Source organism: Ailuropoda melanoleuca, chromosome 6, assembly GCF_002007445.2.
Source record: "Ailuropoda melanoleuca isolate Jingjing chromosome 6, ASM200744v2, whole genome shotgun sequence".
Classification (NCBI taxonomy): Eukaryota; Metazoa; Chordata; class Mammalia; order Carnivora; family Ursidae; genus Ailuropoda; species Ailuropoda melanoleuca.
Window position 1 is genome coordinate 57,262,466 of NC_048223.1, and position 26,481 is coordinate 57,288,946.

General features: G+C 39.9%; 1 protein-coding gene across 4 annotated transcripts in view; it reads right to left on the reverse strand.

Moving 5' to 3' along the window:
- TBCE (tubulin folding cofactor E) overlaps positions 1 to 15,886 on the reverse strand; it is an 82,244-nt gene extending 66,358 nt beyond the window's left edge. For 3 of the 4 annotated variants that reach the window (XR_004626113.1, XR_004626114.1, XM_034662482.1), the window contains exons 1-2: positions 15,810 to 15,886; positions 452 to 585 (exon numbers count right to left, since the gene is read on the reverse strand). Coding sequence is in view for 2 of the 4 variants with exons in the window: in XM_034662482.1 (XP_034518373.1) it covers positions 452 to 551 (100 nt within the window). In the remaining 2 variants the exon portion in view is untranslated. Of the gene's footprint in view, positions 1 to 451; positions 586 to 15,756; positions 15,778 to 15,809 lie in introns of those variants that run through there. The other variant, XM_034662483.1, reaches the window with a different exon arrangement.
- Between the last annotated feature and the right edge of the window lie 10,595 nt (positions 15,887 to 26,481).

Genomic DNA, 26,481 nt, shown 5'->3' on the forward strand with positions numbered 1-26,481 from the left:
ATGAAGCATCAAACTTTACATCGGAATCCGGGGATGTACTGTATGGTGGCTAACATAATATAATAAAAAATTATTTAAAAAATAATAAATAAATAAATACATATACACATGGATTAATGACAAAAGAAATTTCCAAAAACTCTTAGTTTTTGAGGTTAGGATATAAGAATTCAAGTTATTAGTTGTTGCTTAAAGTTTACTCAGAAGATATTTTAAGGTTGAATTAATATAAAATGGTAACACTAAATAATTAGATAAGTCTAAATTAAATAAAACCATAGCTACCACAGGATATTGTTACCCAAACCAAACAACTGCATATAGGAAGCAGCTATGAATTGGTTGTTAGTTTCTTCAAAATTGTTGTTACAAAGCACTACAGAGAAGCCTGCAAAGAAAGAACTCCAAAATAAATATATAAATATACACACACACCACAATTATAAATTACCTGCCACAGGAGGGACAATACCAGAAAAACGCACTGTTGCATGTTCTCCATTAACTTCAACTCGTCGACCAATGACATCTGATGTCAAAGTGTCATTCATTATAATGTAGCCAGAATCCAAAATATGAGGATGTCTAGGAAGAAAATCCCAAAATTGACAAGAATTAATAAAGACTAATAAAGTCCTTTAAAAAAATGTGTTTTTTCACTTCATTGAGATATTCTTGAGGTCAACACTCCTGACTAATTTATTCTTCATATTTTGGTGAAAAGAACAACCTACAGGTGTACGTGTTATTTCTCATAATTTGATTTTACTTTACTTTCTAACTAGATAATGTTTTCTTAAATGTTGCTTAACTCCAGTTAGCTCACATCATATAACTTGTCTACTCTGTCATTTACTGAAGAGGCTAGAAGGAGAGGAGAATAGAAGACAGGGGGATAAAAGTGATAGAGAACAGGGAAAGAAAACAGGCAATATGGGCACTGTTGTCTCTTCAGGAAGGGAGAAAAACCCAAATGCATAGACCTAGGAAGCAACACATATAATGAACAATAAATAAAAAATTAAACTCTAGGGGCACCTGGCTGGCTCAGTTGGTGGAGCATGCAGCACTTGATCTCTTGATGTGGGGGGTCATGAGTTCAAGCCCCACATTGGGCATAGAGCTTGCAAAAAAAATTAAACTCTAATAAAAATGTAGAACTCTAAAATTAAAGAGAAAGAGGTCTAAAATGGAGACTGAGTGAAAAGTATTCCCAATCTAGGGATGTTAACTAGATCTAACTCCTACTTCATAGAAAAGCGGAAGACTGAGGAACATGTTAAATGACACTCCCAGGGTGTAGACTGCCAAAATCCAGACAGTGGGGTACTCTACTGTCACACAAGTACGTTTCTTCAACAAATAAAATGCAAGGAGAAAAAAAAAGACATGGAGCTCTAGAGAACAAACGGATTAAAAGAAACTTAAGAAGTATGTCAACCAATTACAATATATGGACTTTCTGTAGATCCTAATTTTTAAAAACTGTAAATAATTTTAAAGTAAAAGAAATTATGAGGATATTTAAATTGAACACTGACCAGATTTGATATTAAAGAATAACTGTTTAAGATTCAATAAAATCCTTATCAAAATACCAATTGTATTTTTCACAGAACTAGAACAAACAATAATAAAATTTGTATAGAACCACAAAAGACCCCAAAATACCCAAATAAATCTTGAGAAAGACAAGCCTGGAGGTATCACAATCCCAGATTTTAAGTTATATTACAAAGCTGTAGTAATCAAAACAGTATGATACTGGCACAAAAACAGACACATACATCAATGGCACAGAATAAAGAGCCCAGAAATCAACCCACGCTTATATGGTCAATTAATCTATGACACAAGAGGCAAGAGAATACAATGGGGAAAAGACAGTCTCTTCAACAAATGGTGTTGGGAAAACTGGACAGTTACATGCAAAAGAATGAAACTGGACCACTTTCTTTTTTTTTTTTTTTAAGATTTTATTTATTTATTTGACAGAGACAGAGACAGCCAGTGAGAGAGGGAACACAAGCAGGGGGAGTGGGAGAGGAAGAAGCAGGCTCATAGCGGAGGAGCCTGATGTGGGGCTCGATCCCATAACATCGGGATCACGCCCTGAGCCGAAGGCAGACGCTTAACCGCTCTGCCACCCAGGCGCCCCTGGACCACTTTCTTATACCATACACAAAAATAAACTCAAAATAGATTAGACCTAAATTGAGTCCTGAAACCACAAATCTAGAAGAAAACACAGGCAGTAATTTCTTGGACATCGGCCTTAGCAACATTTTTCTAAATATGTCTCCTGAGGCAAGGGAAACAAACACAAAAATAAACTATTGGGACTACATCAAAATAAAAAGCTTCTGCACAGCAAAGGAAACAATCAACAAACCAAAAGGCAACCTACTGAATAGAAGATATATGCAAATGACATATTCAATAAGGGGTTAATATCCAAAATACATAGAGAACTTACACAACACCAAAAAATACAAATGATCCAATTAAAATGGGCAGAGGACCTGAATTAATATTTTTCCAAAGAAGACATACAAATGGCCAACAGAATCATGAAAGGATGCTCAACATCACTCGTCATCAGGGAAATACAAATCAAAACTACAATGAGATGTCACCTTATACCTGTTAGAATGACTAGTATCAAAAAGACAAGAAATAACAAGTGTCAGTAAGGATGTGGAGGAAAAGGAACCCCTTGCACTGCTGGTGGGAATGTAAATTGGCACAGGCACTGTGGAAAACAGTATGGAGTTTTCTCAACAAATTAAAAATAGAACTACCATTTGACTTAGCAATTCCAGTACTGGGTATTTACCCAAAGAAAATGAAAACACTAATAATTTGTAAAGATGCATGTGATGTGGGAAACAAAGGCAAAAGAAAAACTGAATTTCCTTACTACCTATAACCCCTTGACAGGTCCTTGAAACAGGCACAGTGACATTTGTCTAAGAACTCAGCTGCCTCGGTGTTAATACTTTGCTGAGGGCAAAAGGCAATCTTAGCCTGACCCCCAGGATCCTGTAAGTCTACTTTAACATATAAAAATGTCTTTGGTGGGGCGCCTGGGTGGCGTAGTCCTTAGGCGTCTGCCTTCGGGTCAGGGCGTGATCCCGTCGTTCTGGGATCGAGCCCCACATCGGGCTTCTCCGTTGGGAGCCTGCTTCTTCCTCTCCCACTCCCCCTGCTTGTGTTCTCTCTCTCTGTCAAATAAATAAATAAAATCTTTAAAAAAAAATTTCTTTGGAAACTTCCTTTATCTCTACCACCCCAAGATACGTGTTGGCAATCATCCCCCAAGCATATGACCCACCGAATATACATCTGAAGGGTCTCATGACTCAGGTTTTATTAGATGGTATTAAGTAACCTTTTCCCAAACAATAGCTAGCCCCCCTCAAGGTCCTGGAAACCTTGCTTCCAGAATTCCTTAGAGACTTCCACTATCCCTAATCCCCTCCAAACCTGAAAGTATATAATCAGCCACTCCTCATGACCCCAGTGAAGCTCTTTCTGCTCACGGGTCCTGTCCCCGTGCTTTCATCAAACCATGTTTTGCACCAAAGACGTCTCAAGACATCTCAAGAATTTTTTCCTGGCCATCAGCTTCGAACCCTAACATCTTTCTTACATATGCACCCTGGAAGTAATTCCAATAACCAAGACGTAGAAGCAACCTAAGTGTCCACTGACAGGCGAATGGATAAGGAAGAAAGGTGTGTGTAGACACACACACACACACACAGCCATAAAAAAAGGATGGGGGGGCGCCTGGGTGGCACAGCGGTTAAGCGTCTGCCTTCGGCTCAGGGCGTGATCCCAGCGTTGTGGGATCGAGCCCCACATCAGGCTCTTCCGCTATGAGCCTGCTTCTTCCTCTCCCACTTCCCCTGCTTGTGTTCCCTCTCTCGCTGGCTGTCTCTATCTCTGTCAAATAAATAAATAAAATCTTTAAAAAAAAAGAAAAGGATGGGATTATGCCATTTGTGACAACACAGATGGATCTAGAGAGTATTAAGCTAAGTGAAATAAGTCAGACTGAAAAAGATCAATACCATATGATTTCACTCATATGTGGAATCTACAAAAAACCACAAATGAATAAACACATATAAAGCAGAATCAGACCTTAAATACATAGAACTGATGTTTGCCAGAGGTAAGGGGGGCATGGGGGATGGGCAAAATGGAAGATAACAGGCTTCCAGGTATGGAATGAGTGAGTTACAGGAATAGAAGGCACAGCACAGGGAATATAGTCAATGGTACCATAACAGTGTTCTGTGGTGACAGATGATGGCTACACTGTGGTGAGCGTTAGCATAATGTATAAAGAAACTGAATTATTGGGGCGTCTGGGTGGCACGGCGGTTAAGCGTCTGCCTACGGCTCAGGGCATGATCCTGGCGTTATGGGATCGAGCCCCACATCAGGCTCCTCCACTATGAGCCTGCTTCTTCCTCTCCCACTCCCCCTGCTTGTGTTTCCTCTCTCACTGGCTGTCTCTATCTCTGTCAAATAAGTAAATAAAATCTTTAAAAAAAAAAACTGAATTACTATGTAATTCTCTATACGAGAAGCTAATGTACTACTGCGTATCAACTCATACTAAAACTAACTTTCAAAATAATAAAAATAAAGATTCAGGGGCGCGTGGGTGGCTCAGTGGTTAAGCATCTGCCTTCAGCTCAGGTCATGATCTTGGGGTCATGGGATCGAGCCCCAAAGCAGGCTCTCTGCTCAGCAGGGAATCTGCTTCTCCCTCTCATTCTCCCTCTGTTCTCTCTCTCTCTCAAATAAATAAATAAAATCTTAAAAAAAACAATAAAGATACAAATGTAAAAAAATTTAAATGCTTAAATTTAACTATAATTATGTTAATAGTTTTCACTAGTTTTAAATATCTTTTTGGATTTCCATTAACATGTGAACAGAATTTTCTTACAATTGAAATAGATAATGTAATTTTTATTCTACTTCTTTTATTAACAGTGCGAACATTTTTCCATATAGCCACAGAATCATATTAATCTCTTTAACGTTGACCTATAGAGATACCACAATTTACTTAATCATTTCTCTATTGCTATGTGTTTCCATTGTTTACTATCCCAAAGAAAACAGCTAAAAACATCTTCATGTTTAAATTATTCTTGTCCTTTGAAGTATTTCTTTGGGAAAAATTCTTGAGACAATTATTCAAAGTAAATAAATACATTTAAGATTCGAGAAAGCCATGGCCAAACCATCCATTCAAAAAAAAAGTTAAATACTGACAGTGACACTAAGAGAAAATCTACTTCATTACTTGTTTCTATAAAGTCTTACGAATTCTCATGAAGAACTTTCAAATCAGGTCTTCTCTATCCTATACTTGTACAACTAATTTATTTTTCAAGTAATCTCTACACCCAATGTGGGACTTGAACTCATGACCCCGAGATCAATAGTTGCACACTGACCCAGGCACCCCTTGTGCCACTAATTATTGAAGTAGGACTTAGCATATCATAACATTATGTGTAAATGTAGGACTTTACATTTATATATATTGAACATTGAACAATCCAACATTAATTATCTCTCCCAGTTCTGTCCTGTCCAATTTTTTAAGATCAAAGACAAAATATGTATGTGTATATATGTATCTGACCCATATATATATGACTCTGACCAAAGACAGAACCCACACAAATTGTGAGTGAAACATTTTTTTAGTTATAAGCCCTCCTATCATCCAGTTCACATGCAAGAACATCATGAGCTTTGTGAAAAGCTCCCCGGAAATCAAACTCCACCGTCAGTCCCAGAGTATACTGTCAATCAGAGAAATGAGGTGAGGGAAGGGATCTCTTCACTCTTTAACTTACACATCTCTGAGTTGTATGAATATATTTGGAAGGAACAGCTGTTATTTGTTCTATTAACAATAATGAAGAGGGGGGAAAGGAAAGATGATGAAAAGAGAAAGGAAATAATGCACTGTTCTCTGCAAATTTCCCTGGCTTGCCAGGGAATTACAATCCAAACAAACAAACAAAAAATACGGTAAATTTAGCCAAGACTTATTAAACTCAGGGGCGCCTGGGTGGCACAGCGGTTGAGCGTCTGCCTTCGGCTCAGGGCGTGATCCCGGCGTTATGGGATCGAGCCCCACATCAGGCTCCTCTGCTGTGAGGCCTGCTTCTTCCTCTCCCACTCCCCCTGCTTGTGTTCCCTCTCTCGCTGGCTGTCTCTATTTCTGTCAAATAAATAACTAAAATATTTTTTAAAAAAAGACTTATTAAACTCCTCCTAGCTCCTTAGGATTACAACTTTTCTAAATGTTCACAAAACATCCTTCCTAGAAGTTCTAGTTCCCCTTGTTCATTACTCCTTGCCAGCTCTTTCATAAATTCCTAGATGTAATTTCTCTTGCAATGCAGACCAATTCAAAGATGTATTTATTTATTTGAGCAAGAGTGTGTGCGCGCACGTGCTCGCACACATACACACACACACACAAAGTTGGGGGGCAGAGAGAGAGGGACAAGCAGACTCCCTGATGAGCCGGGAGCCTGACATAGCCCTGGGGCTCAATCCCAGGATCCCGAGATCATAACCCCAGCTGAAGGCAGATGCTTAACCCACTGAGCCACCCAGGCACACCTAGAATGCAGACTAATTCAAAATGGCCAAATGCTATCCTGCCTCTTTTTATCTTCACCATGCTTTTAACCAGACTTTTTTTTGGACAAGACAGGAAATCATTCTCTGTAGAAATAACAAAAAATAAGAAATTGAATCAATATGTTACTTTTCTGTCCTTTCTTATGCTGCATTAAATATATTTTTAAAAGATGAAGCAAAGGTGGCAAAATATTAACAATCATTAAATAATGGCAATGAGTATCTGGGTGTTTCCTATGTTTCAAAATATTCAGGATTTAAAGTTAAAAGACATACACTACTATACCCAAGGAGTAGACTGTCTTGTACTCAATCCCAAAAGCTTCTTTTCTTATCTTCACATTTTTTCACAAGTTGATTTTGAGGCTCAACCTCACTGTTGCTTTTCTTAAAAAGTCTATTCAAGTGTCTGAAAGTCACTGGTTAGGCGGTCTCTTTTTCTATTTCAGTAATCCTTGTATTGTCCTAGGCATATCTTTCTCACTTAATTTTTTAAGTACATGATACTCAAAAGTATAAAAAGGAATACACTGAAAGTTTCCCTTCCATTCCGTTAGTCATTATCTCTTCCTGCTGGAAACAGCTTTATTAGTATCTCATAAATACTTCCATACCCATTTTGTGCCTATACACGCCGGTATTTTTCTTTTTTCTTTACACAAATGGTACCAGACTATATATGTGGTTCTGTTCCTTACATTTTCATTCAATTATATAACCTGGAAATTTATCCACAGCCACATGGCTGCATAGTATTTGTTTAGATACACCATGATTTTTTTTTAAAGATTATTTATTTATTTGCCAGACATAGAGATGGCCAGCGAGAGAGGGAACACAAGCAGGGGGAGTGGGAGAGGAAGAAGCAGGCTCCCATCGGAGGAGCCTGATGTGGGGCTCGATCCCAGAACACCGGGATCATGCCTTGAGCCGAGGGCAGACGCTTAATGACTGAGCCACCCAGGCGCCCCTAGATACACCATGATTTAACCAGTCTTCAAACTGATGAACTTCAGTTACTCCCAAGTTTCTGCTATTACAAATAATACTGCAAAGACTAAACCTGCTCGTTACTTTTTTATACCTGTGCAAAAATATCTGTAGGAAACATTCTCAAAATGGGTATTGCTAGGTCAAAGGGTATATGCATTTTTAATGTTGGTAGGTAATAACAAATGTCCCTTTTTAGTGGCTGTACCAATTTACAGGCCCATCAGCACTATATAAGCCCCTGTATCATCACAACATTGCCCTTCACAAAATATTAACACATTTTTGGTTACTTGTCAGTCTGATAAGTGAAGTACGCATTTTACTTTCATTTCCTTTTATGAGGGAAGCTGAGCATCTATTCATTCTGATTCCCTTTTCTATGAACTACCTGTTCACACTCCTTTACTCATTGTCCTATTGGTTTATTGATCTTTTTCTTAATCTGTTTTTAAAATCTAAACTGTTTCCTATATGTTCTTCACTATGAGATGACTACATAATTCCTCAAATAGAACATTTGAAAAGAACTAAAAGGACACAAGCAGATACTTTACAGCCATGTTCACAGTGCCATTATTCACAAAGACCCAAGAGATGGAACTAACCCAAATATCAGTGTGGTGTATGCATACAATGGAATATTATTCAGCCTTACAAAGAAAGGGAATTCTGCCAAATGCTACAACATGGATGAACCCTGAGGGCATCTTGTTAAGTGAAATAAGCCACTAAGAACAAATACTGTATGATTCCACTTAAAAGAAGTACCTAGAGTAGTCAAATTCATAGAGAAAGCAGAATTGTGGTTGCCAAGGGCTGTGAGGAGGGGGAAAGTGTTTAATGGCTAAGAGTTTCACTTTTGCAAAATGAAAGGAGTTCTGGACACAGGTGGTGTTGATGGTTGCACAATAATGTGAATGTACTTAACACCACTGAACCGTAGTACACTTAAAATTTGTTAAAATTGTCTGGCGCGCCTGGCTGGCTCAGTCGGTGGAGCATGCCACTCTTGATCTCAGGATTGTGAGTTCAAGCCCACTCTGGAGGTAGAGATTACTTAAAAATAAAATCTTAAAAAAAAATTAAGATGGTTAATGTTTTCTGTAGTCTAGCACAATTTAAAAAAATAACAGGAAATTTAATTCCCAATATTTTAAGTTTTGTAGAGTTTTGATTTGCTTCAGCTTTATTTGGGACACTGGGTCGTGAAATCAAACCCCACAATCAGCTCTGCGCAGTATGGAGTCTACTTGGGATCCTCTGCCTCTTCCTCTCCCCACCCCACACCCTGCCCTGCTCTTCCTCACATATGCATGCTCTCTCTCTAAAATATATAAATAAAATCTTAAAAAAAAAAAACAAAAAAAGATGGGAGGGAATATTTCTAAGTGCTTAAGTCATGATCACCAGAAATTCAGACTGAAGGGAGGTCAAGGTTAGTATCTGGCATTAATGGGTTCAAGAAAACAGAGATGGCTCTCCCAAAAGGTGGGAACAGCACAATAAGGGACAGTCCAGACTAATGTTTCTCAGAAACCCAAAGACTGCATCTAAGAAGCCTGGTCAAAGAAACATAGTACAAGTCACGCAACTGGGGATCAGGGCCAACTAACAAGAACAGAGTGAGACCTCAGTCTCATCAGGTAGCTGATCACTGGACAGAGCCTGAGTGAGGTATTTTTTACCCCAAGTCAATAGGTTCTCAAGGTATCTTCTAACTGAAGATATTCAGTAACCTCTCACTGAAATTTAGCATTTTCCAAAATTGTGCACATAGGCCAAAAAATCAGTTGGATTAGCAGCACCTGCGATCATGCATATTTTATATCACATTACAGCTATTACAGATATCTCAAGAGATCCTTTACATACATCACTACTTCAGAATTAAAGTATTAGAGCTGCCACTAGATTTTTGTCATTTAATATATTAATGAACACAAATGATAATTTTTAAGTATTTTGATAACTTTGTTTCACATAACTGGATTTCATTTGAAATCTTATGTATTTTCTTTTTTTTCCCCCAAGTTTTTATTTAAATTCCAGTTAACATACAGTGTAATATTAGTTTCAGGTGTAGAATTTAGTGATTCAGCACTTCCATACAAAACCCGGTACTTATCACAAGTGCCCTCCTTATTTCCCATCACCTAGTTCACCCATTCCCCCACCCACTTGCCCTCTGGTAACCATCAGTTTGTTCCCTAAAATTAAGAGTCTGTTTCTTGGTTTTCCTTTTTTGTTTCCCTCCTTCTATGTTTGTTTGTTTTGTTTCTTAAATTACACACGAGTGAGATCATATTTGTTCTTCTCTTATTTCGCTCAGCAGTATACTCTCTAGCTCCACCCACATGGTTGCAAACAGCAAGACGTCATTCTTTTTTTATGGCTGAGTGATATTCTATTGTATACGTATGCCACATCTTCTTTATCCATTCATCAGTTAATGGACATTTTGGTTCTTTCCACCAATTTGGCTCTTGTTAATGCTGCTATAAACACTGAGGTGCATATACCCCCTTTGAATATGTATTTTTGTATCCTTTGGGTAAATACCTAGTAGTGCAATCGCTGGATCATAGCATAGTTCTATTTTTAACTTTCTGAGGAACCTCCATACTGTTGTCCACAGGAGCTGCACCAGTTTGCATTCTCACCAACAGTGCTAGGGGGGTTCCCCTTTCTCTGCATCCTCACCAACACCTGTTCTTTCCTGTGTTGTTAATGTAGCCATTCTGACAGGTATGAGGTGATACCTCATTGTGGTTTTGATTTGTATTTCCCTGATGATGAGTGATGTTGAGCATCTTTTCATGTGTCTGTTGGCCATCTGTATGTCTTCTTCAGAGAAATGTCTGGTCATGTCTTCTGCCCATTTCTTAACTGGATTATTGGGGTTTTAAGTGCTGAGTTTTGTTAAGTTCTTTATATGAAATCCTATGTATTTAGTCTGCTTCTCCCTCTGCCCCTCCCCCCATTCATTCTCTTTCTCTCTCTCTCAAATAAACAAATAAAATCTTTAAAAACAACAACAACAACGACAAAATACCACTTTAGGGGCTCCTGGGTGGCTCAGTTGGTTAAACACCTGCCTTCAGCTCAGGTCATAACTTCAGGGTCCTGGGATCGAGCCCCATGTTGGGCTCCCTACTCAGCAGGGAGTATGCTTATCCCTCTCCTTCTGCCCCTTCCCCGCTTGTGCTCTCTCGTGCGCTCTCTCTCAAATAAATAAATAAAATCTTTAAAAAAAAATCTTTTTTAATGGCTGGCTCAGTCAATAGTGTGTGAATCTGAGTTCAGGCCCCATGTTAGGTGTAGAGATTACTTAAAAATAAAATCTCAAAAAACAATCTAAGGAGCTCACAAGATTTATCAGACTGCTAACGGGGTCTTCATCCCAGATAAAGAATCAAAGAAAATTTGAGGACATGAGAAAAGTTTGGTGTTAAGTCTCCAACATATAGAACCTGCTCTCCTTTTCCTTATCTTAACTGCACAATATTCATTCAAAATGTTAATTTCTTTAATTCTTCTAAAAATAACTTGTTTAAAAGTGGAAGAATCATAACCTGAGAAACGTACCTGAAAAAAGAGCAAGAGTTCCATCTATACTATCAAAATGGTTCTCACCTATTTTCTGCCTTTTCAGCCCAGCAGCTTCCCCTTGTGGGAAGTGCACTTTCTCTGCCTGGTGGGTTGTCACTCACCCACGTCAGGAGTGGGCACATGGCCCAGGACGGCCAATAAAATGACTCCTTACCTCTGTTTCCTTGCCTATAGCAACTGGTCCATATGATCCCAACCCAAGGAGAGTCAGTCTTTTAGAAAATGACATGGGCTCTTGAAGAGAAAATCCATCTCTCTCTTTCCCAAGACCTCAAAACAAAAGGACCACTTAAATCTGGAATAGCTGAGAGGTACTTCTGCCACTACACGGAAAAACTTGTCTGAAAATAAGGCCAAAAAGGAAAGTGGAGGCAATCCAACCATGCCTAAAGCCTTTCATTAGCCCAGTTAAATGAAACAGTGAAGTCTTTCTTTTATTCTTCAGTTTGAGCAGTTTCTTTCTCCCAAGACTGAAAGAATTCTGAAAAACACATAAGAATTAAGATCATATTTGTTCCTATTTAATGTAATATGGACATTATATGCAGCCAGTCTGCTGGAGAGAAATTCAACCTTGTCCACTACATGCTAGCTATGGGACACTGGATAATTTAATCTCTCTGTGTCTCAGTTTCCTCATCTGTAAAATGTAGATGGTATTAGGACCTACTTCATAGGGCTGTTGTGAGAATTAAATGAGCTTTTACATGTAGAAGAGTGCTCAACATAAACAGTCAATGTTAGTCATTAATATCTCTTAATGATTAAGATCATTAACATCATAAATTAGATTCTATATTTAGATAAGGGGATAATATTCCATAAATTCAAAGAAATATATTACAAATTCAGAATAACAGTAGGTGACATGGGGAAGTTTAATCACAAGCCAGGGCACCTGGGTTGCTCAGTCGGTTAAGCGCCTGCCTTCAGCTCAGGTCATGAGCCCAGGGTCCTGGGACTGAGTCCTGCATCGGGCTCCCTGCTCAGGGGAGACCCTGCTTTCTCCCTCTCCCTCTTCCCCTCCCCCCTGCTCATGCTTTCTCTCTCTCTAATAAACAAATTCTTTTAAAAAAAAAATTACCACCCCAAAATGTTATAATTTCCAAGTATTTAGCCCAATTCTTTTTTTAAGTAAGCTCTACTCCCAATGTGGGGCTCAAATTCACAACCCCAAGATCAAGAGTCACACGCTCTACCAACTGAGCCAGCAAGACACCCGCTTTTTAGCACAATTTTAAACAAACCCATCCACTGTTCTTTTTTAAAAAGTGTTTTTAGTTGTGGTAAAGTACGCATAAAATTTATCATCTTAATCATTTTTAAGTGTACAGTTCAGTGGCGTTAGATATTTTCATATTGTTGTGCAACTAATCCAAAAGCTTCTTACCCAGCCAAACAAACTCTATACCCATTAAACAACTCCCATATCCCTCTCTCCCCAGGCCCTACCTTCTGTTTTTATGATTTTGACCACTAGAGGTATCTCATATAAGTGGAATCAAACAGTATTTCTTCGCGACTGGCTTATTTCACTCAAAATAATGTCTTGCTGTCCTTTTATGCTAAATGTCAAAGCCTGTTTCCAAGTTGTACTACAACCTCATGGCAGATCCTTAGCCTTCCCATACTGAATCGTCTCATGTAATTTTAAGTAGGTCCTCCAAAAAGCTTTAAGCATTTCCGAAGAGGCCACAAGCACACCTTCTCTATGAAACACCAATGACTTAAATCTACACTAAACCCACAATTTTTATGACAAAACTGTATGAAAGAGAATAATAAGTAACTTTGTGCCCTTTCTCTACACACTTTTTAATACCAGCAAATCTCCCCAAACCACCCCTCCACAAATTCATCCCAGCCACTCCTAATAACTGGCAAACTATGATGTTTCTCCTTTCCAGTAGACCCTACATACTGTCTGAGTCAAATTCTTTTTTTTTTAATTTAAATTCAAATTAGTGCTTCACTGAGTCATATTCATTTCACACTTACTGTCTACCATATTGTTTTCTAGTAGACTCTCTCGTATACTTCCCAGCAAAATGCTAAAGTAGGGAAAATATATACTTTGAAAAAAACAACTCTGAAGTGCTAAGTATACAACAAATATTCTATTTAAGTGTATGATCGGGGTGCCTGGGTGGCTCAGTCGTTAAGCGTCTGCCTTCGGCTCGGGGCGTGATCCCGGAGTTCTGGGATAGAGCCCCACATCAGGCTTCTCCGTGGGAAGCCTGCTTCTTCCTCTCCCACTCCCCCTGCTTGTTTCCCTCTCTCACTGGCTGTCTCTCTCTCTCTCTGTCAAGTAAATAAATAAAAATTTAAAAATAAAATAAAAAGTCACAAAAAATAAAAAACAAAGTGTATGATAAACTGACTTTAATAAATTAAAAAAAGGGGGCACCTGGGTGGCTCAGTCAGTTAAGCATCTGTCTTGGGCTTAGGTCATGATCTCAGGGTCCTGCTTCTTCCTCTCCCCTGACCTTTCCCCCACCTCCCTCACCCTGCTCGCGTTCTCTCTCTCTCTCAAATAGATAAAATCTTAAAAATAAATAAGAAAAATCAAATCCACCAGAAAATAGTAACAATTCTAGATTTATTGTTGAACATTTACATTTTACAAAAATAATTAAATATTGAGATGATCCAAGAAGCCTGTTTAAAATCAGTAACAAAGGTAAAAACAATATTGTTCTGCAGGGCTAAGATTCGCCTACGACTGAATTAGATTCAACTAAGTATGCATAGCTAAATTAAAAATTAAAATTAAAAGGTTAGCCCTATAAGTACAGAAATAGAGTACACAGAGTAATATATCTTCCAAAGAAGTAGAAAAGAAAAAATGAAAAGAGAAAATAAACAAGATCAAACCTCAATCCAAAAAAAGGCAAGAAAGGAGGAAAAAAAGCACAGAAAGTATCAAATGTAAGATGGTAGAAAAAGTCCAAATCCATTCATTCAACAGTTATACTATGGAAAATGTACTAAAAGCCAGATACTGTTTTAGGCACTAGGAATATAGCAGTAAATAAAACATACAAAAATATGGGCCCTCACGTAGCTTCTATGCTAGTGGGGGAAACACAGTAAACCAGATAAATGAATAAACCACATGGCATGTCAAACAATGGTTAAGCACAATGACAATGAGCGCAACAGAAATGTGAGGGAAGGCTATGTCAGAGAAGACCTCACTGAGAAGGTAATATTTCAAAAAATATGAGGGAGTTAAGGGATTAAATCATGTACAGAGATGGGGGGAGAGGTCATTCCAGGCAAAGGAACCCCAACTGCAAATATCCCGAGGCTGGGATGTACTTGAGGAGGCAAATGTGCAGAGTAGAGCAAAGAGTAGTAGCAAGAGATGAGATCAGAGGTAAAAGAGGAGGGGATCATACAGGACCTCGGGGGCCACTCTACCAACTTTGGTTTTTACTCTGAGTGAAATGGGTAGTCCCTGCAAGATTTTTTGAAAGGAGGGCAATAATCTGATCCCCACCCCCGGAGCATCACCTTAGATGCTGTGATGAAAAGAGGCTGAAACAAAGAAGAAAAAGCATACTAGTTAGGTGGCTACGGCAGTAATCCAGGTGAGAGACAGCTATAAATTGGACTAGTGGAAGTGACGAGAAAGGGTTGCGAGTCTGGACAGATTCTGAAGGCGAAAGTCTACAGGATTTGCTGAGAGATTATATGTGTGGTGTGAAAGAGATGAGTCATGGATGACTCCAAAAGTTTGGGTCCAAACAAATACCTCAGTAATGACAGTGAATAAGAACAAAAACCTGCCAGTCAAAAGGCAGAGCCTGTCGACTTAGATTTTTAAAAATCCCCAGCGAGATGCTGTTTAAAAAAACATAGAGAAAGGTTAAAAGTAAAAGGATGGGGAACGTTAAGACAAATATCAAATCACAGCTTCCTTGGCTATACTAATGTCAGATGAACAAGAAGTCGGCTCTCTTAATCTTTATCTCCTCTATCTCTATTTTAACAGTTTGGCATTTGTGAACCCTGTCTTCCCGAGGGAGACTGGAGACTGTTGTTCCTCTGGGGACAGGGATGTCACACCCTCGTGTGGACCCACCCACAACTTAGACCACTCCCCAGCTGGTGGTAAGCAGTATTTCAAAATATTCAATGTTCTGCACCTACTTCATGTTATTTCTCTTCCGTCACAAAGGCTAAATAATCTGGTACTTCAGAGCCGTTTCTCTAACCTGAGCAATTTCACCTCTTCCAAAGTGACACGCCAACAAGGCTTCTACACAAAGTGCTGGGCGGCGCTGCCCATCCCGCTCCCTCGCCCGCGGCCCGAGCTGGGGCCCCCGCCCCCCGGACTCCCTTCCAGCCGGCGCATCTGGGTCTGGTAGGGGCGGCCGAGAGCAGGCAACGCCCGACTCTGATAACCTGAGAAGTTTCTAGGAGAGGACACAAGGACCGAAGCACTGCACAGTGACGCACCGGCCACAGGCCCTCCACCAACGCTTGGCTCCCGCAGCGCCCCCGAAGCTCACCTGCCCGCGGCTAGCCCGGGTAGTCGGAGCCACGACCCTTCCACGCGCCGGGCCGCAGCGAAGCTTCCGGCTTTGGCCGGAAGTGTTTCTTGAGGGAGGCAGGAAGTCCCGCCTCCGCGGCATGAGCTTCGGCCCCTGCAGCTTAGGCGTGAATGTAATAGGCGAGGGCCTTGGGAGCCAGATAGATGTTTGGTCCCTCCACCCGAAGGGCAGGTTCTCCGTCCCTGTGCTGCACAGGTAGATTCCCGCCAACCCAGGATGTCAGAACAACCCAATGAACGTGTATGTTCTAGTTTACTTGTTATTCAGTACCGTGTTTATGCAGAGTCTACCACGTAGGAAGCGTGTAGTCACAGAGAAAAAGTGTTGATGCCTCAAAAACTAATCATCATCATCATCATCATCATCTAGCTAAAACATAAGGCAGAATGAAAGTAAAAACAATAATAAAGCAAATTCCATAGGCATGTTAATTTCTAAGCCTCAGTATTCCACGTAACTAGCTCAATGGATCAAATGGTTTGTTCAAATGAGATGACACAAACATTTTGCAATGGGGTCTGGTACATGATTAAAGCACACAATACCTGTGATGTTGTTATCACTAGTTGAAAATAAAAGGCCTTTCACCCACCCAAGGGGAAATTGGATAAAAAATCAGGGAGGTAGCGCTCATGCTATTAAAGTTGAGAAGAATTTCAGCACATAGAGATAGAGACCCGTTGTGAATCTGTAAAAACTGCTTTTGTTGATTAATGAAGGGAAATAGGATGAAAAATCTTGCTCCCTAAAATAAAACTTTCAGAGGCTTTGTTGTTTGAAATCCTATCAATAAGAATGGAACATCCCTCTCCTGCCTGGCTGAGCTGAGCCATGTGGATCATTTTGACACTTTTATAGAGGTATAGAGCTTCACATAACGGGTTTTCAGATACAACATTCCATATTTATTATTTTAACTCTGTAGTTGTCAAAGATTCTAGACCTTAGAGTCTGCTTCATAGCCCAGACAGGAGCCTGCTTAATTCTTACCTATACTCCAACCGATCCTATGCTATCCCTGTCTCTTCCTTTTTTTTTCTTTTTTTCTTCTTTTTTTTTTTTTTTAGTTAGACTCCCCCAGTTGCTCTGGTGTGTGGTCTCACTTGTTTCAGCAAGCTAACAAACCTGACTTTGTTAGACTATAGGCTTGTCTTTGATGGGCTTTATCACTGTTTATTTTGACCAAGCTTCTTGCACTCTTGAAGGTTGGAGGACACTTTTAACCCTAACTTAGACAAAAACTGAAGCAGAATTATTTACTGACATTCATATGTGTCCTAAAAAGAGCTGTGGACTTTCTAACCTGAAGGTTGTCTTTTGGCAGAGAAAAACCACCATTGAAAATTATTTGGCATCCGCCAAATTCAGACCACCCCATAACAGACACAGAAAGCATGAATCTTCTTTTTTTTGTAAAATATCTTCTTCTCTCCACTAAATTGTGACAATACTTGCCTAGTTTTGTCTAGAGTGAAATAATGATCCCTCTGCCTTGAGTCCTTTTCTTGTCACAATGATCCTGTACACTGCTGCCTCAACTATGTTACCTACTTGAAGTGCTTACTCTGCTAAATCTTTCCCTCAAAGAGGTGTATACACACTGCTTCTCATTCCTCACCTCATCTTTATCCCTTTCAGCCTGGCCTTCTGGCTTCACCAGTGACTTCAAATCACCAAGGTGATTCCTCATTCCTCATATCCCTTGATTTCTTTATAGCATAGGTTGATAAGATTAATTCTCACCATTTGCTGTAAAAATCATATTTAAGGGGCGTCTGGGTGACTCAGTCAGTTGAGCATCCGACTCTTGATTTCAGCTAGGGTCGTGATCTCAGGATCGTGAGATTGAGTCCCGCGTCAGGCTTCGTGCTCAGCGTGGAGTCTGCTTGTCCCTCTCCTTCCACTCCTCCCCGATACTTGCTCTCTCTCTCTGTCTCAAATAAAGAGGTGAATAAAATCTTCAAAAATAAATTAAATAAATAAATATAAAAGTTGTATTTAAACCATTATAGAGAAAAGCTCAAACTTAAAATACTGAACATTTGCAATGGAATCCCTTTTGAGTTTCATCATTGGTGCATTGAATAAATATTTACTGAGTGTCAAATACTCTGCACCAAATACTGTTTTCAGGCATTGGCGATCTAGCAGTGAAAAAGAGATGCAGTGTTCCATTTCTGGGACATTTATATTCTAATGGTGTGAGACAGATGATACATAAATAAAATAAATAATTTCAGATTGTGCTAAGTGCACAGGGTCCCCACTGAGCAGGGAGCCTGATGCAGGGCTCATTCCCAGAACCCTGAGATCATGACCCCAGCCGAAACCAAGAGTCAGATGTCCAACTGGCTGAGCCACCTGGGTGTCCCTTGAGGAGGATGAATATTCTTCCTGTACCATATAGGGCTAGCCGAAAATTTAATCTCAGACTTGGGGCCACTTTACCAGCTTTCAGATTTAGTAGGTACTTGAGGTCATCTCATCTCTAGGCTCCACAGACACCATGGACAGGTTTATTATTAAAGCTAATAAAGAGCCTTCAAAGTCCAGCTCCTTTCTGCTTTCTTGCCATGGGAATGCTGTTATCAACATTTGTGTACAAGGTTTTGCATGGGTATGTTTTTTTCTTTTTTTTTTTTTGGAGATTTTATTTATTTATTTTAGAGATAGAGAGATGGTGGGGGAAGCAGATGGAGAGGTACAAGCAGACTCTGTGCTGAGCGCAGAGCCTGGCAAGGGTCTCAATCTCACAACACTGAGATCATGACCTGAGCCAAAATCAAGACTTGGATGCTTAACCAGCTGAGCCACCCAGGTACCCCCGGCTATGTTTTTTCATTTCTCTTGGGTCTCTGGACTGAATGTTTATGTCCTCGAAAAAATTCATATGGAAGGGAACGAGGATGTCCAGTCCATCCTCTCTAAAGTCTTGTCATCCCCTGGACACTAGCTACAATCTTGGGATCTTCTGGCTTTTGCTCCCTTCCCAGAATCTCTCCTCTCTTTTCTTTTCTCTTTGCCCTTAAAGTCACTGCTCCTTTGTTCTGTACCCCTCTTCTAGGACACCTGGCCTAATCCTCTCCACAGACTCAGGTTTCAGGAAAATTAATTCAGAAAAGGAAGTATCTTGCAAGAAATTTATTTTAGTCTGATAATCATAATACTTCCTTGAGACAAGAAAGCACAAAACGGCCTGGGTACATTTATGGAACTAAGGATGGAGAAAAATAGAGGCAGAAGAACACACATATCTCAAAAAAAGTATTTTGCTTAGTAAAATGGTTGGATATTATCAAATTCAATTACTGGAAAGCAAAGCAAATAATTTTAGTATGAAATTTAATGGAAGGTACTATTGACCTTTCATCGGCTTATTTATTTCTCCATTTAATTCAATGAAACAACTCATCTTTTCTTCATTGTGTGTTATACAGACAGTAAAGTCTTGAAAAAAATCGGAAATTCTTTAATATAAGATAGACCATAAATTATGGTCTAATTCTTAAACAAAGAGTATTAAGTCCCACTATGTATTTCAGTGTTTTGCAAATTAACTTAAGCAATTTTATTGCTGTTATTATGGTAACATTTATAATATTTCATTATAACTCTATTTGCCATTAATAGTTGGAAATAATATGGATCAATAAAACTTCTCTGTTAAAAAAAAGTATTTTGCTAATACCTGTATCTATAAATATCTATATCTACATCTATATCTATATATCCTTATAGTATATAGTTTTCGGGTTTTTAAAGATTTTATTTATTTGAGAGAGAGAGAGACTGAGAGAACGAGTGGGAGAAGGAGCAGAGGGAGAAGCAGACTCACCGTTGAGCAGGGGGCCCAACAGGACTCCATTCCAGGACCCTGAGATGACCTGAGCCGAAGGCAGACACTAAACTGACTGAGCCACCCAGGTACCCAGTATATAGTTTTGCAGCACTCAATCATAGACAGTGATTTGATCAATTTATATGGATGGACATTTGTTACTTTTTTCTATTATACATACTGCCGTAATAAATAAATATATTTTTATATACATTTCGTACACCTAAGGGGGTATATCTTAAGTATATATTCCCTATTCAAAATGTAAAACAAGATCACCATATGACTCAGCCATCCCACTTCTAGGATTTACCTCTCACTGTTGGCTTGAGCTGCTATAACAGAATACCACAAACTGAGTGGCTTAAACAACAGAAGTTTATTTTCTCACAGTACTAGAGACTCAAGTCCAAGATTAAGGTGCCAGCCAACTTTATTCCTGGTGAGCACTTCTTTCCTGGCTTGCAGATGGCTCTCTTCTCACTGTGTCCTCACATAACAGAGAGAGAAAATAGCTCTCTCTTATCTCTTCTTGTAAGGACACTAACCCTGTTGGATCAGGTCCCTACCCTTATGACCTCATTTAAACATAATTACTTCCATAGAGGTCCTATCTCCAAATACAGAAATAGTGGAGGTTGAGGCTTCAAAATGTGTTTTGGGGGAACACGACCACTCAGTCCATTACATTACCCAAAAGAAATGAAAAAATACATCCACACGAAAACTTACATGCAAATGTTCAGTGACATTATTCATAATAGCCAAGAAGTAGGAACCACCCAAATGCCCATCAACTCACAAATGGATAAACAAAATGTGGTCTACACATGCAATGGACTATTACTCAGACTTAAAAAGAAATGAAGTTGTGGGGCGCCTGGGTGGCACAGCGGTTAAGCGTCTGCCTTCGGCTCAGGGCGTGCGTGATCCCGGCGTTATGGGTTCGAGCCCCACATCAGGCTCCTCTGCTATGAGCCTGCTTCTTCCTCTCCCACTCCCCCTGCTTGTGTTCCCTCTCTCGCTAGCTGTCTCTATCTCTGTCAAATAAATAAATAAAATCTTTAAAGAAAAAAAAAAAAGAAATGAAGTTGTGATCATAACCTGAGCCAAAGGCAGATGCTTAACCAACTGAGCCACCCAGGCACCCCTTCTACTGTTGACCTAGCTTCCTTTGTTATACTCTTACATAGGGGTATGTAAAAAAAGGCATAGGCTCCTCTAGGCAAGGCCTTTTTGTTGTTTTGAAATTCAATCCGTTTATTTAAATATATATTGTACATGATTTACAAATCTTCACCTCTGCCATTCTGCTAGAACTTTTCCGGAAAAGCCTTCATTTCCTCGATCCTCTTTCCACAAGTAATAGAAGTTACCGTCTGTGCTTTGAAGTTTACAACTGACAAACACCTGTTCATTGGTCTCCCTGGCAAGGCCAGTGGAGGTTCTGTCAGAAGTGTCTCTGAGGAGGGAGGTAGACACAGGGATGGAATTGTAGTGATTGCACACGGCCATGGCAACACTCTGCCACCCTCATTCTTTCTAATCCCATCTTTGTTTCCTTTCGGCAAGTTACCACTCCACAGTTGTATGTAGCCACAGCATCGTCTTCCCATACAGAAGCCACGGAGTCCCGGAAGGTTGCTATGTCCTTCTCTTACTGCTACAGCCAAAGGGTAATAAGTGACCTAATCTTGGCCAGTTGGATTCTGCCTCCAGGGAGATTTTTCTTTCCTTTTCTTTTTTCCTTTCCTTTCTTTTCTTTCCTTTTTTTCCTCCTCCCCTCCCTCCCCTTCTCTTTTCTGTTTAAGTAGGCGCTACACCCAGCGTGGAGCCCAATGTGGGGCTTGAACTCATGACTCTGAGTTCCAGACCTGAGCTGAGATCAAGAGTTGGACACTTAACTGACTGAAACAGTAGGCACCCCTCCAGGGAGATCTTGAGTGGAAAAAAACTGTTGGAGTCCCCTCATCTGGCAGCAGACTCTGACCAAATGCCTAAACAGTACTTGCTGTTACAGCTATTTTCTGGTCCTTGTTCTATCTTGGTTATTTGTCCTGAACCTGACCTGAACCTGGTGATTCCTTCAATAAATTCCCTTTGTTCTTAAGGTAGGCTGATCTTCAAGCCAGAGGAAGAGAAAAACGAAAGCACAAGGTGGCTTCAGAGATTGTTACAGTAAGTTGCCATCGTGTGAAGAAGGAGATAAAAGAAAATTATTTACATAAATTATCCCTAGAGTGGAACATTATCATTATTGGTTTAAATAACCTGCTTCATCTTCAGTTTCCTTTACTTAGTTTTTTTTTTAAAGATTTTTTTAAAAATTCATTTATTTGACAGAGATAGAGACAGCCAGCGAGAGAGGGAACACAAGCAGGGGAAGTGGGAGAGGAAAAAGCAGGCTCCCAGTGGAGAAGCCTGATGTGGGGCTCGATCCCAGAATGTCAAGATCACACCCTGAGCTGAAGGCAGACGCTTAACGACTGAGCCACCCAGGCGCCCCCCTTTACTTAGTTTTATATGTCAAATTCTTTATGGTTGACTTAATATGTCAGTTTTTTTTTAATTTTTAAATTTTGTTTTTGAAGTAATCTCTACACCGAACATGGGGCTCAAACTCATGACCCTGAGATCAAGAGTCACAAGCTCTACTGACTGAGCCAGCCAGGTGCTTCAGTCTGTTAGCTTTAATAGTCATTTTCTTGTAAAACATTGACATTTGTAAGAATATCATTTATTGCAACTAAATCTCTTTAAATTTTTTACTTTTCAAGTGTTTATTCGCATTTTACAATTTCTGTTAAGTGACCTTACAAGCTTTGGTAAGATTTACAAATTACTTTTGTAGTTTACCATTAAATATCTTCTATTATTCATTAAACCAATTCTCAGATCTTCAGATATGTACTCTACATACAATAGCAAATATAATTCAAGGATAATCAATGGGTCATTCTCCTAAGGCATACAGTGTTTTATAAAGAATGCACATAGAGGCACCTGGGTGGCTCAGTCTGTTGAGTGTCTGACTCTTGGTTTGGGCTCAGGTCATGATCTCAAGGTTGTGGCATCGAGCCTCTTGTCAGGCTCTGTGCTCAGCATGTAGTCTGCTTGGGATTTTCCCTCTCCTTTCCCCCAACCCCCAAAATAAACAAACAAACAAATCTTTAAAAAAAATCCAAAAAGAAAAATGAGGGACACATGGGTGGCTTAGCTGGTTAAGCATCTACCTTTGGCTCAGGTCATGATACCAAGGTCCTGGGATTGAGTCCCGCATCGGGCTCCTTGCTCAGTGGGGAGCCTTCTTCTCCCTCTGCCTCTGCTGTTCCCCCTGCTCATGTGCTCTCTCTCTCTCTGATAAATAAAATCTTTGAAAAAAAAAGAATGCATATAATAAAGCAGCTAGTGCTACATTTTCCAGACATCTCTGTGAAAAGGTGCCCATTTATCAATGGTCATAAAACATCCTAAAAAATTAACCTGAACTCATGGGTTAATATTGAAACTTACATTATTACTAATATTATTGCTTATTGTACTACTATATATTTCACTAGCTAGTATATAGTAAAAGTAAGTTATACCACTTGTTAAGGTCCAGTATATTCAATTACATAAAATACGAGGTTGCATTACTCTAAGATTAATGAGATAACCAGAGGAAGTCTGTAGTAGCCAGCTGGAGGTGGTGGCGGTTTGAAAAGCCAAACACCAATTGCATTTTATCTGAATTCACATTATTGTGGGATCCATTATGATGAGTCTTTCTGTACTCTAACCACCAAAGATCAGCCTTGCTATGTATGGCAACAAAGCCTGTTCTAATGACAGGGAAAATGCAAAGTAAGGGTCAGATAAGAGACATCTCAAAAGGACAAATGAGGGCATGTGGGTGGCTCCGTTGGTTAAACATCTGCCCCATTCGACTCAGGTCATGATTCCCGAGTCCTGGGATTGAGCCCTGCATTGGGCTCCCTGCTCAGTGGAGAGACTGTTGTTCCCTCTACCTCTACCCCTCCTCCCGTTCATGCTGTCTCTCTCACTCTTGCTCTCAAATAAATAAAATCTCAAAAAAAAAAAAAAAAAAAAAAGGACGATCAGGATGCCTGGGTGGCTCAGTTGGCTAAGTGTCTGCCTTTGGCTCAGGTTATGATCCCAGGGTCCTAGGATTGAGTCCCTCATTAGGCTCCTTGCTCAACAGGGAGCCTGTTTCTCCCTCTGCATGCAGATCCCCCTGCTTGTGCTCTCTCTCTGCCAAGTAAATACAATCTTTTTTAAAAAAAAGCATGAAGCTACAAGACTTGGGAGGACTGGATAGATGGAGGAGATGGGGGTAAATAAATCAAATACACACTCCTGGATCACTTGAAGCATGAAGACGGTGACAGAAAAGGCATGGGGAGTGATCCTGGAGTCCTGGGATTGAGTCCCGCATCGGGCTGCCTGCTCAGCAGGGAGTTGGCTTCTCCCTCTGCCTCTCCCCCTGCTTGTGCTCTCTCTCTCTCTCAAATAAATAAATGAAATCTTAAAAAAAAAAAAAAAGAAAGAAAAGGCATGGGTAAAAGTGGTTTCATTCCATTGTTTGGATTGGTAGAGGGATTGAAGGGAAGCATTGGTTGATTTTAATTATTTTATTTCAAGGTGGTGATGGAAAACTCAAGTGACTAGGCAGTTACAGGACTTGAATCTCAGGCCAGGCTTTGGATAAAATGATAATCATGGACAAAACAGTAAGCAGTCTTAAGAATCCTTTCAGAAGAGAATAGAACATTGAGTAGGAATCATTTGAGAAAGAGGTAGAACCACATTAACACAAAAGCTAACATTTGAAGTTTATATCTTTTCACACACATCTTTTTAATGGAACCCTTGAGAGGTGGGAGATTAGTTTCAAGTAGATTTATTCATTCATAAATATTTATTAAGTGCTCCTGGGAATACAAGGGTGAATAAGTCACAGTCCTTGCCCTTAATGAGTTTCCAATGCAATGGGAGACAAGTAAACAAGTAATTAGGGGTTCCAATTCCAGCACAACAATGCTGTTTAATAATTGGCTATTTACTTACTAGTCTCCATCACAGAAAAATTACAAAGTTAAGGAATAGTGTCTTTATCACTCTTACATCACCAAAGCCTAACAAAGACCTAGCACATACGCATTCAGGAAGTACTCTAAGCGAATCAAATGAAAATAGATGGTCTCAGCAATGGTAAGTACTATTTTACGGCAGAGCATAAGCTGTGTGGGGAGAATGAAGTGTTAGGAAATATGGTTAGTTATGGTGGGTTGGAGATCAGATTTTGGAAAGCCTTATATGTTATACCAAGGGATTTATAAGTGGCAGTACCGAGGATTCAAAGAGAATGTCGGAGGGGCGCCTGGGTGGCTCAGTTGGTTATCTGGCTCTTGGTTTCGGCTTAGGTCATGACCTCACAGGGCATGGAATCAGCCCAGTGCCTGGCTCTGTTGGAGCAGAGCGGGGAGTATGCTTCAGATTCTTTCTCCCTCTCATGCCCCCTCTGCTCCTCCTTGCTCATGTGTTCTCTCTCTCAAATAAATAAATAAAATCCAAAAGATCCAAACAAACCAAAAAGAATATAAGATATACGAATGACAATCAGAGTTATGCTTTGGAAAGACCACTTTGGTTGGAATGTATGTTATTATAATAGACAAGTGCTTTCCAAACTTTTAAACACGTTTAAGTGTCCACAGAGAATGGGAGGCCAGCTGTACAGAACAATGTGCTTTGAAATATATCCAAGGTCCTGGCTCTGCTCAGCAAATGCTTGAAGAAAAAACAAATCATCTGGTACCCAATAGGTACTTCATCTATGTACATTTCCTTCCCCTTTTCCTTCCTCTGAATACACTGATTAAAAAAAGAGCCAATGGATAAATCTTGAGGATAATAAGGCAGGGAACTGAATTGGCCAAGAGACAGAAAGGGAGGGAAACAAGAACAGGAAGGCTTGCTTGGCCTTATGGAATGAGGACAAACAACTTTTCTCGAGACGAAAGGCAGACAATTTGAAGACAGACCTAAGAAGTAGAGAGGAGGAAAGTCTGCAGAGTTTCCATTAACTGGGAAAAGAGTGGAAAAGAAGTAGGGGACATTAGATGGACAAATGTGAAACCTCTATCAGGATTAGATAAACAATAAAAGGGCTTATTGAGGCCTTAACATATTTTTTTTTTTTAAAGATTTTATTTATTTATTCGACAGAGAAAGAGAGACAGCCAGCGAGAGAGGGAACACAAGCAGGGGGAGTGGGAGAGGAAGAAGCAGGCTCATAGAGGAAGAGCCTGATGTGGGGCTCGATCCCAGATCGCTGGGATCACGCCCTGAGCTGAAGGCAGACGCTTAACCACTGTGCCACTCAGGCGCCCCGAGGCCTTAACATATTAACCTGCAATGGTTGTAACAGCAGTTCTGGAAACACTCCCAGCAGCACTGAGCAACTTGGGAGGAGCAAAGGAGGGGGTGACTGGATGCATCCCAGGATTGGGAACTGGCAGGATGAGAAGGGCCTAAGGAGAGGAGGAAAGTGATCTGAGAAAGCTCTTGAAAGGCCGCCTGAAGTGAATGGCTATAGGGCATAGGTCAGGAAGGGAAGGAAGTCAAGTTAGAAGTTAAGACAGTGGAATGGAGTAGAACAGAGAAGAGCTGATGGATTTAAAATCTTGCTGAAAGTGATTTATGGCAACATAATTTAGCCTTCATTCTTTTGGTTTTGGCAAGGAAAAAAATCAATTTATTTTTGAACCTCCATAGCCTAGAAAATGT